Raw genomic sequence first — 16897 nt, 5'->3', positions numbered from 1 at the left:
AAGTTAAACTTAAGGTAAAAAATTTTAGAAAGCTGTGAAAATTGCAAAATTTGGTTGAACAGATACGGACTTCTAATTGGTGGTCAGAGACACCTTTATTATGCATCTTTATACAAAAAGATAGTACTACCTGGTGAAGACATATGTAAATTTCATTAAAAATGTTCTCATACCACCAACCTCTAATTGAATAAAAATATTTTACTTTCCTTATGGTAAAAGGTGCATCTAAGAGGTGTTTTATTTTATTTGAATTATTTGAACAATTGATAAAATAAGCCATTTTCCTAACCAGCACAGCACTATGGAAGTCAAAGAGATTTTTTCAATTGGGTATTCAAATTGCCATATTTTATGTTTTTATAAATCAAGTTCCCCCTGAAATATTGTAACAGGCAACTTGCTCAAAAAGTAAAATTGCACTATGATTTGGATATACAATAACTTATACCAAACCATATTAATACACAACATAACATTCTTGTGTCTGTCTGTCCATCAGTCCCTCTGTTCTGCTTCAGGTTAAAGTTTTTGGTCAAGATAGTTTTTTGATGAAGTTGAAGTCCAATCAACTTAAATCTTAGTACACATGTTTCCTGTGATATGATCTTTCTAATGTTAATTCCAAATAAGACTTTTGACCCCAATTTCAGAGTCCACTGAACATATAGAAAATGATTGTGAGTGCGCAGCATCAGTGTACTATGGGTCACACATTCTTGTTAGATGAATCAGTTAATGGAATAGTTTTTCCTGGTTACTCATTTGCTTTTTAAGCTCACCTGGCCCGAAGGGCCAAGTGAGCTTTTCCCATCACTTGGCGTCTGGCGTCGTCCTGCGTCTGTCGTCGTTAACTTTTACAAAAATCTTCTCCTCTGAAACTACTAGGCCAAATTTTACCAAACTTGGCCACAATCATCATTGGGGTATCTAGTTTAAAAAATGTGTCCGGTGACCTGGTCAACCAACCAAAATGGCCGCCATGGCTAAAAATAGAACATAGGGGTAAAATGCAGTTTTTGGCTTATAACTCAAAAACCAAAGCATTTAGAGCAAATCTGACACGGGGGTTAAATTGTTCATCAGGGAAAGATCTATCTGCCCTGAAATTTTCAGATTAATTGGACAACGCGTTGTTGGGTTGCTGCCCCTGAATTGGTAATTTTATGAAAATTTTACTGTTTTTGGTTATCTTGAATATTATTATAGATAGAGATAAACTGTAAACAGCAATAATGTTTAGCAAAGTAAGATTTACAAATAAGTCAACATGACCGAAATGGTCAGTTGACCCCTTTAGGAGCTATTGCTCTTTAAAGTCAATTTTAACCATTTTTCATAAATCTTAGTAATCTTTTACAAAAATCTTCTCCTCTGAAACAACAGGGCCAAATTAATCCAAACTTGGCCACAATCATCATTGGGGTATCTAGTTTAAAAAATGTATCCGCTGACCCGGGCAACCAACCAAGATGGCCGCCATGGCTAAAAATAGAACATATGGGTAAAATGCAGTTTTTGGCTCAAACTCAAAAACCAAAGCATTTAGAGCAAATCTGACATGGGGTTAAATTGTTTATCAGGTCAAGAACTATCTGCCCTTAAATTATTCAGATGAATTGGACAACCCGTTGTTGGTTGCTGCCCCTGGATTGGTAATTTTAAGGAAATTTTGCTGTTTTTGGTTATTATCTTGAATACTAATATAGATAGAGATAACTTGTAAACAGCAATAATGTTCAGCAAAGTAAGATTTACAAATAAGTCAACATGACTGAAATGGTTAATTGACCCCCTAAGGAGTTATTGTCCTTTATAGTAAATTTTTAACAATTTTCATAAAATTAAATTTTTACTAATATTTTCCACTGAAACTACTGGGCCAAGTTCATTATAGATAGAGATAATTGTAAGCAGCAAGAATGTTCAGTAAAGTAAGATGTACAAACACATCACCATCACCAAAACACAATTTTGTCATGAGTCCATCTGCGTCTTTTGTTTAATATTCACATATACCAAGGTGAGCGACACAGGCTCTTTAGAGCCTCTAGTTTTTCAATGTTGACCTTTTTTTCTTAATCATAACTGGACATGTTTATCACATACATAACCCATCTTCAGTAAAGGGTATAATTGAAAGTTGCATGATAGGAATTGAAATGAGTTTGAATATTGACTTGCAGAGATGAAGAGAGCTGATTGCTAAAAGAGGTAGATTATTTCAAAATTTAAAACTGTTATATGAGTTTCAAATTCTAATTTTTGTCACCTTTTTTACTATTATTGCAGATATTAAGTTGCATTACTATATTTCAGTACATATCAATTTCAGAAAGAAAGGCAAAATATTTCTAAATCTTGTCCTTAAATGATTAAAACTTAAACATTACAATACTTTATTACATTGTTTGCAATAAATTACATTGATTTCCCAGATAAATAAAACCGATAATTTCACATGTGAAAGAAACATGGTTATTTCACTCTTTGACGTCATACATCAATAGGCGTTGTCAAGACGTCGATAACTTCGGATCAAAACAAATTGTGAATGCGTAGGAAAAACATATAGTTCCTTACATTTTCTACATTAATTTCATAAAAAATGCAATTAAAAAAGTATAACTAATCACTGTATTTGAATATCAAGTATAAGACAACTTGTGACTGCATGCGCACTCGTTTAATCCATGCGTCGTTTGGTCACACGTTGTCTTATTTTTAATATTCAAATTCAGCGATTAGTTATACTATAAATATTTTCAAATAATGGTTAATATAATCGTTTAATGATTAATTTTTTACCTCTCTAGAGTTACTATTTTTATAAATTTTTACCTTAAGGATGAGGAGCCAAAAATTTCTAGAATTAAACTTTTTTTCTAACCCTGTTTTTTGGGTTCATATGACTGTAAAAAAATAATTGGTGAAGAAAAAATCATATGGTGGTGCACTTCTTTCTTTGCTACGGCCCTTTGAAAGTACCCAATTTTGATGATTTTCTCATTTTTCATCAGTTTTTACCTATTTTTGGGCTATAATCATGAAAAAAATCACATTTCCACAATTTAACTTTTTGTCATACTTTCAATAAAGATAAAGGGGACCAATCTGAATAAATTTGAATTACAAAAACTATAGGTAGGTGTTGATATAAGAAAGTTTTATCATATTTTGATGCTTTTTTGTGCCAAATTTACCATGTTGTCAATTTAGTAAATTTGTGATTTTTCTCCGTTTTAAGTACAAATTGCATATTTTTTTCAACTTCTTTGTTATATATGTTTGAAAACATACATATCTAAGAAATTTGAAAAGAAAAAAGGGATGTGGGATGTACATGTTTCTGGTAAAATATTTTTTTGTATCCCTCACCCATTTTCTCGAAATTTTGGCTAAAAATACTGACTTGATTGGTAATAAAATTTGAAAAATTGATTACTCAAAAACTACTCATTGGAAATACCCAATTTTTTCACATAGTTGAGTTTGATTATAACATTTTTTAAATTCAGTCATATTTTCCACTTGTACCACATGTTTTAGACATAATTCCAGAACGAGATTTCAACGAGACTGAACGAGACTGAAATGTCAGAAGAATACATCCTTAATATGATTTTTTTTCTCTTTATATTAGTCTTGAAGACAATACTTATGAAGCTGTTAAGAAGGACTGTGATACTGAAAGGAACATACTGGGTAATAGTGATTGGAACATACGGGATAATGGCGAATGGAACATACAGGGACATGGCGAAAGGAACATACAGGATCATGGTGAAAGGAACATACGAGGTCATGGTGAAAGGAATATACAGGGTCATGGTGAAAAGAACATACAGGGTAATGGCGAATGGAACAGGCAGGGTGATGGTGAAAGGAACATACAGGGTCACGGCGAAAGGAACAACCAGGGTCATGGCAAAAGGAACATAAAAAGCATTAGCAGCGTCAATGACAAAGGAGAAAGGTACATAGTCATAATTGTCTTTATTATTACAATTTATACATCATTTTAGATCATTAGATTTACATATCATAGATCATAGCATCATGGATCATTACAATTAACACATCATCCTAGATCATTGCAATTTACACATCATCGTAGATCATTGTAATTTACACATCATCGTAGATCATTGCAATTTACACATCATAGTAGATCAATGCAATTTACACATCATCGTAGATCATTGCAATTTACACATCATAGTAGATCATTGCAATTTACACATCATCGTAGATCATTGCAATATATCTATCATTGTAGATCATTGTAATTTACACATCATCGTAGATTATTTAAGAAATAATTCATGGGGGCTTGAATATACCATGATTTTACCACGGGTTGTCCCTTTATGCAGATATTTTACCCCCCGCTATCGCTCAGGATAAAATATTTGTCATAAAGGGTCAACCCGTGGTAAAATCTAGATATGGACCATAATTTGCTATTGGGCTCCGTTTCCTATAACTATAGAAAAGTGATAAAATGTGAATTACTGTAAGAAAAGTTGCAACTACATCTAAAGATGCCATTATTTTTATCGACATACAAGTGTATGCTACTCTTCCCTAGAAAAAAAATTAAAATATACGAATTTCAAAGATTCTACAACCGTATTTTTGTGTCGTTTCTCACGTTACTTTTTGCTTCCGAAGAGCATAACGGTGACTGATTTATAGATAATCGTCACCGGCAAATTCGTAACTTTTGCTTTCAAATAACAAAGAACATCGACCAATAAGAATAGTAAGAAGAAAATGCCGAGAACTATAAGTATTTATGTAGCAGATGTAAGAACAGTGGCGTGATTTTTGTGTCCGATATGATAACGCAATTTTTAAATGATGTAATCTGCTTTGTTGTAATAGAATTCTTAAAAACAATATGCAAATATGAACTCTCCCGAGATGTTCAAACAGGTAAATCCAAGATGATTTACATTCTTGTTTTGATCTTCGTAATAATTAAGTAAGAAAATTTCGTTGTCGTTATGCGTTACATTTCACACAAAACAGAAGTCCAGTTATTTATTAAAATTGTTTTTGTCCTTAAGTTCTAACCATTTCCGGTCATACGTGAAACATGTGACTAACATGTGATAACGCCATTACGGCTGGATGTACGAAATACTAGGTCTAAACATTGTTTTTGTTTCCAACGGGATGTTAGCAAACATAATCTGTAGACTTGTTTCGTCTTGTTTAAAAGAGGAAAATACAATTGTCAAAGAGATTGCGCCGGTGGTCTGTTATTTTTCCTATGTGCATAATGTTACATATGATCCTGTGTGAAAATAAATGCCCAATGACTTGACAAAATCGATTTCATATTTGACAGATGATAGAACACACTTCGTTTCCCGATAATGACATGAAGAGTCCTTGGAAAAATCAATCGAAATTACGTCTCTTATCATTGTACCAATGCTCGTTGGATTGATTTAACTTCAGCAGTAAATATTACTGGATATTTTAGTTGAATAAATATAATTTAATAAAAAATACATGTTAATATACCGTAACACTTGGAATGTACAAAGTTGGAATCTTTGTCACAGTTTTTAATTAATATTTTTTATTCATGTTCTGCAAACACTTATCAGAAACGCAATAAACTTGTCAAAGGAGAAGTAAACTTTTACAATGCATGACTTGAAAGGAAGTACTTTATTGATTTTAGCCCACTAAAGTAGGTTAAAATGTGGAAACCATGTAGATAGTGTACAGGTCACAAGTATCACATTGTGCCTATTTTAAAGATTTTAATTCCAAGTTAAAAGTTTTTTTCTTTACTGGATTTAAAGAATGTTACATTGCCAATGATTTGGAATAAATTGTATATAACTGGAATATCAAAACCAAATATAAATACATTTTTTTGGCTTAAATATCAAGATACAACGATTATGGTATCCTGTATCAATGAAGAAAATATGGAAAATTCTGAATAAATGGTACTAATTGTTTTCAAAACAAGCACATATTTAGGAGTTTTATAATACTGTTACATTTAAGATGGATTTTAAGAAAAAGTATACTGTTCAGATTATTTTAAGCAGATTTTGCAATAAAATAAAACTAAAAAAATGCGTTTGGTTTCTTATGGTTTCCTGTCAGGTTTAAAAAAAACTTTAATATAACATTGAAAATAGATTTTAAATATTAACATGAAGCAAGTAACACTAGTAATGGTGTTTATTTATGCCTTTTGAATTATATTGTGCAAAATAAAGAAAATAAAGATTGGTTTCCTTTTTGGTTTCATGTCACGTAAATGGTGAATCAAAATGTATTAATTTTTTCTCGAAAAACTCAATTGTTCCATTCATACTATTTTAACACCAACACAACCCACAAAATAAAAGTTAAAATTTAAGAACTTATATATAAAGGATACAAAAAGAAACCAAAGGCAGAATACCAAATTATGGTCCATATATTCAAGCCCCCATGAATTATTTCCATTCTAATAGGACAAATATGGCAATTTTTTTGGATTGAAGCGCTCTATGTGGAGGCAAATATTTGCAGTTCCCATAAATTAACGCACTTTTAGATTGGCGTAAACAACAGAGCAAACAGAATAAGAGACATGCTCAAACTATTTACAATAACGTATTTAGATGAATTTGAAAAATGATTTACTTATATGTCTTCTATGTATAAAGAAAATGGGCTTATACCACATTTGAGCATCCTTTGTTTACGTTTCCTTGTGATGATTTTCGGAATCAGAAGCGTGTGTTTTCCCGTAAAATGCTTATATTATAACGTCATCATTCTATGACGTCGGGTACTTCATTCATAAAAAAACATATGACGTGGGAGTTCGATCCGAACAGCCAATGCAATATATTCACATTTTACCACGGGTGTGTACTCAAAGCGTTTGAAGGACGTCATGTTAGAATGTAATTTACACATCATCGTAGATCATTAAAATTTACACATCATCTTAGATCATTGTAATTTACACATCATACTCATAGTAGATCATTGTAATTTACACATCATAGTAGATCATTGCAATTTACACATCATCGTAGATCATTGTAATTTACACATCATCGTAGATAATTGTTATTTACACATCATAGTAGATCATTACAATTTACACATCATAGTAGATCATTACAATTTACACATCATAGTAGATCATTGTAATTTACACATCATTGTAGATCATTGCAATTTACACATCATTGTAGATCATTGTAATTTACACATCATAGTAGATCATTACAATTTACACATCATAGTAGATTATTGGAATTTACACATCATCGTAGATCCTTACAGTTTACACATCATCGTAGATCATTGGAATTTACACATCATTGTAGATTTTTACAATTTACACATCATCCTAGATTATTATAATTCACACATCATACTAGATTATTATAATTTACACATCATCGAATATCATTGTAATTTACACATCATTGTTGTTGGAAATTACGCACAGAAGAGAACGTTTAACCTAACGCGGCATTATTGTATTTCCAATGTTGTGTTCTTATGACGTTATCTTGTACCTTTAGTCATCAATACAAATTCATACAGTTTAGACGTATTACATATGCAGTTTTAGTAAAACCACTTTGCGATATTGGTGCCGTGACCAGGATAAGATGACTTCAAAGCTGAAATCTATACGAGCGGGACACACAAGCGCAGTTTCTAGGATTTTAAGAAGATTTGAGGAGAGAAGTGAAACAGAAGACAAACAGATCATTACAATTTACACATCATAGTAGATCATTGTAATTTAACATCATCGTAGATCATTGTAATTTACACATCATAGTAGATCATTACAATTTACACATCATAGTAGATCATTGTAATTTACACATCATAGTAGATCATTACAATTTATACATCATAGTAGATCATTGTAATTTACACATCATTGTAGATCATTACAATTTGCACATCATCGTAGATCATTGTAATTTACACATCATCGAATATCATTACAATTTACACATCATAGTAGATCATTGTAATTTACACATCATAGTACTCCATTACCACAATTTACACATCATCGTAGATCATTACAATTTACAAATCATTGTAGATCCTAACAATTAACACATCATCGTAGATCATTACAATATACACATCATCCTAAAGAAGTGACATGTGTAGAAAAGAACATAAAAAGTACTAAAAGATTCTCATTGTCTTTCTTCTCTGCTAGATGTATTTAATCATTGCTCTGGGCCAAAAATTCAACAGAGAGAAATAAAATGCAGAAAATTGATTGAATGAATGAAAGAAAAAAGCTTATGGGTCAAATGGTTATTACACACCCTACCTCACTAAGACCAAGGATACGGATAATAGTTTATTGAATTTATTGTAGGTATGAAAGATATAGTAATGACTGTGAGCTGTATGCTTTGTCTCCAATAGATAATAAGAGCAAACCAAGGACTAATGATAAGTGAGTATATATATATTTGTCTTAGTGATGTTTTTTGAATATTTTGATACCTTAGAAAATAGACTTAGTATAAACTTTTGAAAATGCCAAAAAACAAATATTTAATAAAATTAAGAATGGGAATGGGGAATATATGTCAAGAGACAACAACCTGACAAAAGAGCAGATATACTAAATCATGTTCATGCAGTAAGAAATTTTTAGATATGGCCAGAATTTTTTTTTGTATCATATATTGGTATATATGTGTTGTAGTTGGTGTCTTTCAAAGACTCGTTGGGTTACCAGACAATAACTAAAGTTTCAATAGGTGAACGGATCTCTATGAAATTTTACTGGATGGTTCAATTTTACAAAAGGATGGTCTGGGATTGATTTTGGGGTTATGGTACCAACATTTTGCAAATTAAGGGGCAAAATACAAGCATTATTGTTGTTTACAGACACTAACTTGTGTATGAGGGAATTAATCTTACCAAAATTGTACTACACAGTGCCAAAAGGAAGGCTGGGATTGCGTTTTTGGGTAATTGCTCAATAAGGTGCCATTTTATAGTTTCCAGACAATAACTTGTGTTTAAGTGTATGGATCTCTCTGAAATTATATTGCAAAGTATCATACCACAATTAGAAAGATGGAATTGAGTTTTAGGGTAATTGCTCTTAATGTTCAGCAATTAGGGACCAAAAAGGGTGAAAAACAAGCATTTTTCTAGTTTTCAGACAATAACTTGCTTTTAAGTATATGTATCTCTCTGAAATTGTACAGCAAGGTACCATACCACAAATGGAAAAATAGGATTGATTTTGGGGTAATTACTAAATGGGGATTTAGGGGGATTATTTTTTTCATAATTTTTTTTACTTTAAAATTTTATATTTTTGCATTGATTATTTCTGATTTATATATAAAAGCCCAAAATACTGACATGGCAGGAGATAGACAACAAACATGACATATAAATTATATGAAGTATTCCATAATAGCAAGAAATCGTCAATGACACAGTATTGCATAATAGCAAGAAATCTTCAATTACACTTTATTGCACAATAGCAGGAAATCATCAATTGTGTAGTATTACACAATTTAGCAGGAAATCTTCAAGTGCACAGTATTATGCAATAGCAAGAAATCTTCAATTGCATAGTATTGTGCAATACAAAGAAATATTCAATTGCACAGTATTGTGCAGTACAAAGAAATATTCAATTGCACAGTATTGTGCAAAATCACAATAGTGCACAATAGCCTGAAATCTTGAATCTCTTAATATTGCACAATAGCAAAAAATATCCAAATCTTTCACCACATTTATTTTGTGTCAGAAACCTATATTATGTCAAGAATTTTATCACAATCTAAATTCAGACTGTATCAAACTTGAATATTGTGTCCAAATTAGCACTAATTGTTTAGGGTTTGACCTCTGTGGTCATATCAGGCTGCACTCTGTGAAACATTATATTCGTTTTGTGAATGGTATACTTCAATTTAGTTTGGTACGTTTTTATTCAGTTTCTGGTCATAATAATGAGTAAATATTATAATAAGAAGTATAGTTTTACTATGTAAATGATTTTCAGGTCTGCCAAGTTGTCACTTTCTGTTCCAGGTTACTTTCACTTACATTCATTATAGTTCTGACACATGACTTAGTCACAGATAAAATATATACCAAGCCAGGAATTATCTTAGACAATTAATACAAGAAAGTCTGAATTATCTCACAAAACAAAATGGGAAATTTGTACATATTAGGTTGTTTAAAATCTTGCCATATCTTGTTGAATTTTATAAAGGAATTTAAAAATTGTTATGTGAAAATTTGATTTTCTGCCTTATTTATGATATTGATAACAATTCACAAGGATGTACTACGTGTAACCTGTACAAATAGAGTACAGCAATGCTGTTAACACTCTGGCAATAAACCAAGTTAATGTTATAAATAGGCTTCATTTGGCAAATCATAAATTTTGTTATGATATAGGGTATTTGGAGTAAATTTCAAGACACCAAATTTAAATACTGACCAATAAAACCCAAATGACATCCAAAATTCAACATAAAGTACCTGTTTTTGTCCATGTACTAGTAATGTTTATTTCTTTCAAAAGTATCTTGCAGTGAAAATGTTTAAGTTGTCTTGATTTATGATAAGTAAAGATGTTGTGTATAAACTGCAATTGTTTGCTCCAATAAGAAAGGTTTGGCAAGCCTCTTATAATTTTGTGTTCCTCATTTTTGTTTTAATCATTTTGCATGAACTTACAGATTGTGTACACAGTCATATATGTATTCATTCAGAACAAGAACAAGAACCTCAACATTTTAATTTGCTAAAAGATAAATGAGTATATTTAACAAATTGATTTTAGTCATACTTTGGTTTCAGAAAGATGACAAGGTCAAATACAGTATGGCATATAACAAGAAAAAGTGAAAATGTCAAGTACTTGATGGAAGGTAAATACTAATATATATTCTAGATAGCTCAGAAACTACTGTTAAACTGTATATATAAGCTTCTGCTAAACTGTATCAAGCTGTGTTTGGTTTATATTGTGATCATTATTGAGATGGAGGAAGGAATGTTTTATGCAAACAGAATTATATGACATTTCTATCGGAAAAAAATCAGTCTTCATCTTTGGTCCAGTAGTCCTGCAGATCTTGTTGCTGGACTAAACAGACATAGCAATAATCATCCCAACAAACCACATCATGTCTGAGTGGAAAGGGATTAATATAAGTTGCAAAACTTGTTTGCCAATCCACTATAAATAAATATGTTTAAACTAAATATCATGTCTCCCTGGTTGACATCTTCTCATAATTTGAACTGTGAATATGGCCTCAATTATTGTCCTTGCTCTGAGTCAAAGAAATCTTGAGTGTATTTGTTAGTTTCTTCAGCTAATTTATTAAAAAAATCATTATTCATAGTTAGACAAAAGAAATCTGTCAATTCTGGATTCTCCCCAACATCAAAATTCAATTTCCTCTCAGCATTGAAAGCAAGAGTGCTTGTATCTTGGTTTCCACATATCAAAGTATCCCTAAACAGCCCCATTTCTTCCTTATTTTCTTTATCATCATCAAAGCCTAAAGATTCTTCATCTGAATCATTGATGTGAAGTATTTCTGTGACTGAAAAGTGATTCCCATATCTACTTGCTCTAGAAAGGCATTCCCATCTGCTACTTCTCAGATGACTTCCATGGATTCAAATTTAGATGTAAACAAACTATAAGGTCAATTTTGTCATCAAAATAGTTTAAAGAAGAATAGAATGCAAGAAGCAACCAATGAAAATATCTTTCTACCCCAGGGTTCGACACTAACGCTAGCCCGCTAGCCCGAGACTAGTAACTTTTGTGTCGGGCTAGTAAATGTCCGTAGTGCGGTAGCCCGAGGGGCTAGTAAATTTATATGTCATTGAACATCAAACTGTTGTACTTTCGGCAAAGTAGAGTCCAAACGCCGGTCATATCTGACAACTTCGTCGAATATTGTCTACACTGGTTCCGCTACCTCTTTATTTACATACAGATACAGGTACTGGAGGGTAAAAATTCTACCGTAAACCAGTCGCTTTATACTGTCAACTCGGCCTATTAAGATTACTCGTCCGATAAAGTAAGAATGCACCACGTTTCAAGATTTTGAAATAAATATTAATATTAGACTGCATATACATTTTGGTTTCATTGTATTTTATTATTAATCACCTTGATATATCATAGATCCTGTTAAATCGCGTGCGTATTTTTACCCTTATCTATTACACACTGTGACAGTCGTCGCGTATTGAAAATAGTTAAAATTGGAAATGTCCTTTCGTTCTTAAAATAGAGGGTTAAAAGGTTCCCTGTTGAAATTTTCCTTTACTCCAAAGGTACACGTGGTGATGAAAACTTTTCGATCTTCTCTGTCTTTATCGAATTAGCGTTTGTCATGTCGTCATAATTCTTTCGTATTGCTCGGAACTTATCATTACAATTGCAATGGACTGAAGCGAAAGTAAATTTCCGGTAATATTAAATGTGCATGTGATTACATGTAGCTTCTTTTTGAGAACTGGGGGGCGATGATAATAGCAAGACTAAGCCATTGGTATCAGAAAGCGTTCTTCACACGTACTGAAATGTATGCATGTCTTAATGCATTAACGAGAACAGGATGACCCAAATCAGTTAGAACATGAAAACTCGGCTTCAGAAACCAAAAGTAAAATAGGGCAAGGGAACAAGTCAACTTATTTATGTAAATAAAATAAACAAAAACATTGTTTGTTTTTTTTGAATTTGATTATTTTAGTTGATGAGTTAACACACATATTTGTTTTGATGTAAATGTAGATTGTAGTATGAAATAGGTATTTTTCAGACTGAAAACATCTTCTTAAAAGGCCTCAGAATGCAGGATTTTGCATCTAAATTTCAAAAAAAATTTGGGGGGACATGCCCCCATACCCCCCTAGCTTGTTCGCAGGCCTACCGGGGTACCTGACACAGAACAGGGCTAGTTGAATATAATTTTTACTAGCCCTGCGGGCTAGTGCCTACAAAAGATAGTGTCAACCCCTGTACCCTGAATTCCTTCCTGTGAAGTAATATCCACAAAATATGAAAATATATGCATGATTTGATTTACTAGAAATCAAAACCTCTACATTATATAAAAAGTCAATATTGTGACAGATTTTAATTCATCTAAGCATTTAATTTTAGGTCATTTATATGTTTTTGAGTTTAGTGTGACATCTATTTTCACTGAACTAGTACACATTTTTATTAAGGGGTCAGCTGAGGACCATTTTTCGGGTGCAGGATTTTATCGCTGTGTTGACGACCCATTGGTGGTGTTCTGTTGTTGTCTACTCTTTGGTTGGATTGTTGTTTCTTTGGCATATTTTCCGTTTCCATTCTTAATTTTATATACAACAGGAATTGAATGAAACACCAGAAGATTTCAATATGTAGATGACTTGTGGTAGAGTAAAGTTATAAGGCTATCACTATATTGATGTCCTGCAGTACTAAGGTTAAAATAAAACCAAGAGGCTATATATAATATCAATGCTTCAAAATGAGAAGTATTGTTTTTCAAAATATATGTACGCCTTTTACATTTATTTATCTTTGTAGATCCTGTAGTTAAACCTGACATTTGCTACATGGAAGAGGATCCTCCTCAGGGTGAAATGCAAAAGATGATTCAACTAGAAAAGAAGCTTCAACAAAGAGTTTGTGGATTGAGCATGATTTCATCAAGGGAAGTCAGTCGCCCAGGAAGACCAGTTCTACCTATTTTAACCCAGACTGACCCATTATTGTTTTTGTTGGGAAATGAAGATATTTCATGTCGTCTAGCATATCAGCTTCAAGTTGGATTAATGTATCATAATAAAATAACATTTTTATTATTATCACAACTTGAAAAAGCCAAACAGCCTTCATTTCATATAAACAAATCTGAGAGTTGTAAAAATTATAAGTATGACCTACTTATATGTTATTTTCTAGATGACAGAGAAAAAGCTATTAGAATTAAGAGCTTGATCAAGGTTGCTATTAATGATGTTAGCGTAAAATTATATGAAGAAGTTGCCACCCCTGGTGGTTTTAAATTTGAGCTTCCACCAAAATCCAGAAAATTCCTGATACTTATAACAAAGGGTATGATTGAGGATAAGAGTTTGATTCATGAAATTGAAAATTTCATTGTTGGGACGGCAAATGAAAATCTTTTGCCACAGGATTATTTTGTGTCAGTGGTGGATAATCATGCAGAAGTTCCAAAATCATTCATTGCAATCAAACAGTTCCCTTTAGCTAATATTGCAGATTTCATAGACTGGTATAAAAGGTCTTGAAATCATTGCAATGTTCAGTACTTTTCATTTGATTAGAATTCTTTGGAGAGAAAAAGAAGGACTCAGAATGAAAGTTTGCAAAAAAATAATGCTAAATTTAGGAATCAAATGAACTTTTGCTAAGAATGAAATGAGTTAATCAAATTTCTATGGATATATTTTTGATTGCCTATTATTTTTGTATGTGTATTAGATAGAATATTTTAAAGTCATTTTAACCGTTAAAAGATACTTAATATATTTTTCTTTAATTTAGCTTTATTTTTTGAAAGGTATTATATATCCATAAAAAAAACTGGTAGTATTTTTTTTATCTTTTATCCTATTTGATCCTATTTGAGTGAGCACACAGGGATAGAACAAACTTCCCTGAAACCATCACATTATAGTTATAAAAATAGCATTATAAGAGTATTTGGAGATTTAATTTTCATCCACTGTTTTCTCAACTGGCACAGGGAAAGTAGAAACTGTTTGGTGTAAATGACTTTATATAAGGTTATGTTTTTAGTAATACATCAGTTAGATTTTATAGATTATATCCATCCTGCCATCGAATTCAAGTTAAACTCGTGTGTGAAAACAGCTTTGTACTTTAATTTGTTAATGGGATAGTGCTAGAGTGTCCTGTTGACCAAAATTGATGTTAGATTTTTAGTAGCTTTATTGTTAAAACTAATTTGTTAGATATATAATTATTTATTTATTATTGATATTTTAGCAAGTGGTCAGTTTTTTGGATAATAGTATAGTATACATGCATTTTTGCTGAGAACTAGGAACTATCAAAATAATAATTTTTTTTGACTTTTTTTCAGAAGACAAGAGTCCATTCTGTTCTTTTTTTAAAATGTATCCTTATTTACTTTACAATCCACAAATTTAATTTTGAATCCATACCTAATCATGCTAAATATAGACAGATGTGTTTGAATCAAACTGCAAACAATCAAAGATTCTGAAATCATGGTTATAAGGAGTTCCTAAATTGCACAATTTCTAAATTCACAACTGTTAAAATAAAATATCTGATTGATTGTTTATTTTTTCTCCATTTATAGAATAATTTGATAAAAGTCTATGCTTATTATGTATTTGAAAAAGATAGGTGTCTGAAATATTTTAATCCAAATTTTAAAAGAAGACCTTTTAATACAACGTTTAAGTAAATATTACTTTTTTTCACTGCAGGCATCATCTGTTGATATAAAATGTGATTGTTTTGTATATTATTAAATATATAGAGCTTTTTAGCTCACCTGGCCCAAAAGGCCAAGTGAGCTTTCCTCATCACTTGGCGTCCGTCGTCCTTCGTCATCCGTCGTCTGTCTTTGTTAACTTTTACAAAAATCTTCTCCTCTGAAACTACTAGGCCAAATTAAACCAAACTTGGCCACAATCATCATTGATGTATCTAGTTTACAATTTGTGTTTTTTTACCCAGCCAACCAACCAAGATGGCCCCCATGGCTAAAAATAGAACATAGGGGTAAAATGCAGTTTTTGGCTTATAACTCAAAAACCAAAGCATTTAGAGCAAATATTACATGGGCTATAATTGTTTATCAGGTCAAGATCTACCTGCCCTGAAATTGGCAGATGAATCAGACAACCCATTGTTGGGTTGCAGCCCCTATATTGGTAATTATAAGGAAATTTTACTGTTTTTGGTTAACTTGAATATTATTATAGATGGAGATAAACTGTAAAGAGCAATAATGTTCAGCAAAGTAAGATTTACAAATAAGTCAACAGGACCAAAATTGTCAGTTGACCACTTTAGGAGTTATTGCCCTTTATAGTCAATTTTTAACCATTTTTCGTAAATCTCCATGATCTTTTACAAAAATCTTCTCTGAAACCATAGGGCCAAATTATTCCAATCTTGGCCACAATCATCATTGATGTATCTAGTTTAAAAATTGTGTTTTTTGACCAGGCCAACCAACAAAGATGGCTGCCACGTCTAAAAATAGAACATGGAGGTTAAATGCAGTTTTTGGTTATTATTCAATAACCAAAGCATTTAGAGCAAATCTGAGAAGGGATAAAATTGTTTATCTGGTCAAGATCTATCTGCCCTGAAATTTTAAGATGAATTGGACAACCTGTTGTTGGGTTGCTACCCCTGAATTGGTAATTTTAAGGAAATTTTGCTGTTTTGGGATATTATGTTGAATATTATTATGGATAGAGATAAACTGTGAACAGCAAAGTAAGATTTTCAAATAAGTCAACAGGACCAAAATGGTCAGTTGACCCCTTTAGGAGTTATTGCCCTTTATAGTCAATTTTTAACCTTTTTTTCGTAAATCTTAGTTAACTTTTACAAAAATCTTCTCCCATGAAACCATAGAGCCAAATTTTACCAAACATAGCCAGAATCATTATTAGGCTATCTAGTTTAATAATTGTGTTTTGTGACCGGGCAAACCAACCAAGATGGCTGCTACCGCTAAAAATAGAAAATAGGAGTTAAATGCAGTTTTTGGCTTATAACTCAAAATCCAAAGCATTTAGAGCAAATCTGACAGAGTCAAAT

At 31.7% G+C, this 16897-nt stretch overlaps 1 protein-coding gene across 1 annotated transcript in view; it reads left to right on the top strand.

Moving 5' to 3' along the window:
• LOC134684702 (uncharacterized) overlaps positions 1-14355 on the top strand; it is a 32809-nt gene extending 18454 nt beyond the window's left edge. Inside the window, exons 6-9 of the mRNA XM_063544007.1 lie at positions 3644-3976; positions 8393-8473; positions 10873-10943; positions 13628-14355. Of these exons, the coding sequence (XP_063400077.1) occupies positions 3644-3976; positions 8393-8473; positions 10873-10943; positions 13628-14355 (1213 nt within the window). The remainder of the gene's footprint in view (positions 1-3643; positions 3977-8392; positions 8474-10872; positions 10944-13627) is intronic.
• Positions 14356-16897: the final 2542 nt, after the last annotated feature.

This window comes from Mytilus trossulus, chromosome 9 (genome assembly GCF_036588685.1).
Source record: "Mytilus trossulus isolate FHL-02 chromosome 9, PNRI_Mtr1.1.1.hap1, whole genome shotgun sequence".
In the NCBI taxonomy this organism is placed as follows: domain Eukaryota; kingdom Metazoa; phylum Mollusca; class Bivalvia; order Mytilida; family Mytilidae; genus Mytilus; species Mytilus trossulus.
This window is presented reverse-complemented; position numbering and strand designations above follow the sequence as displayed.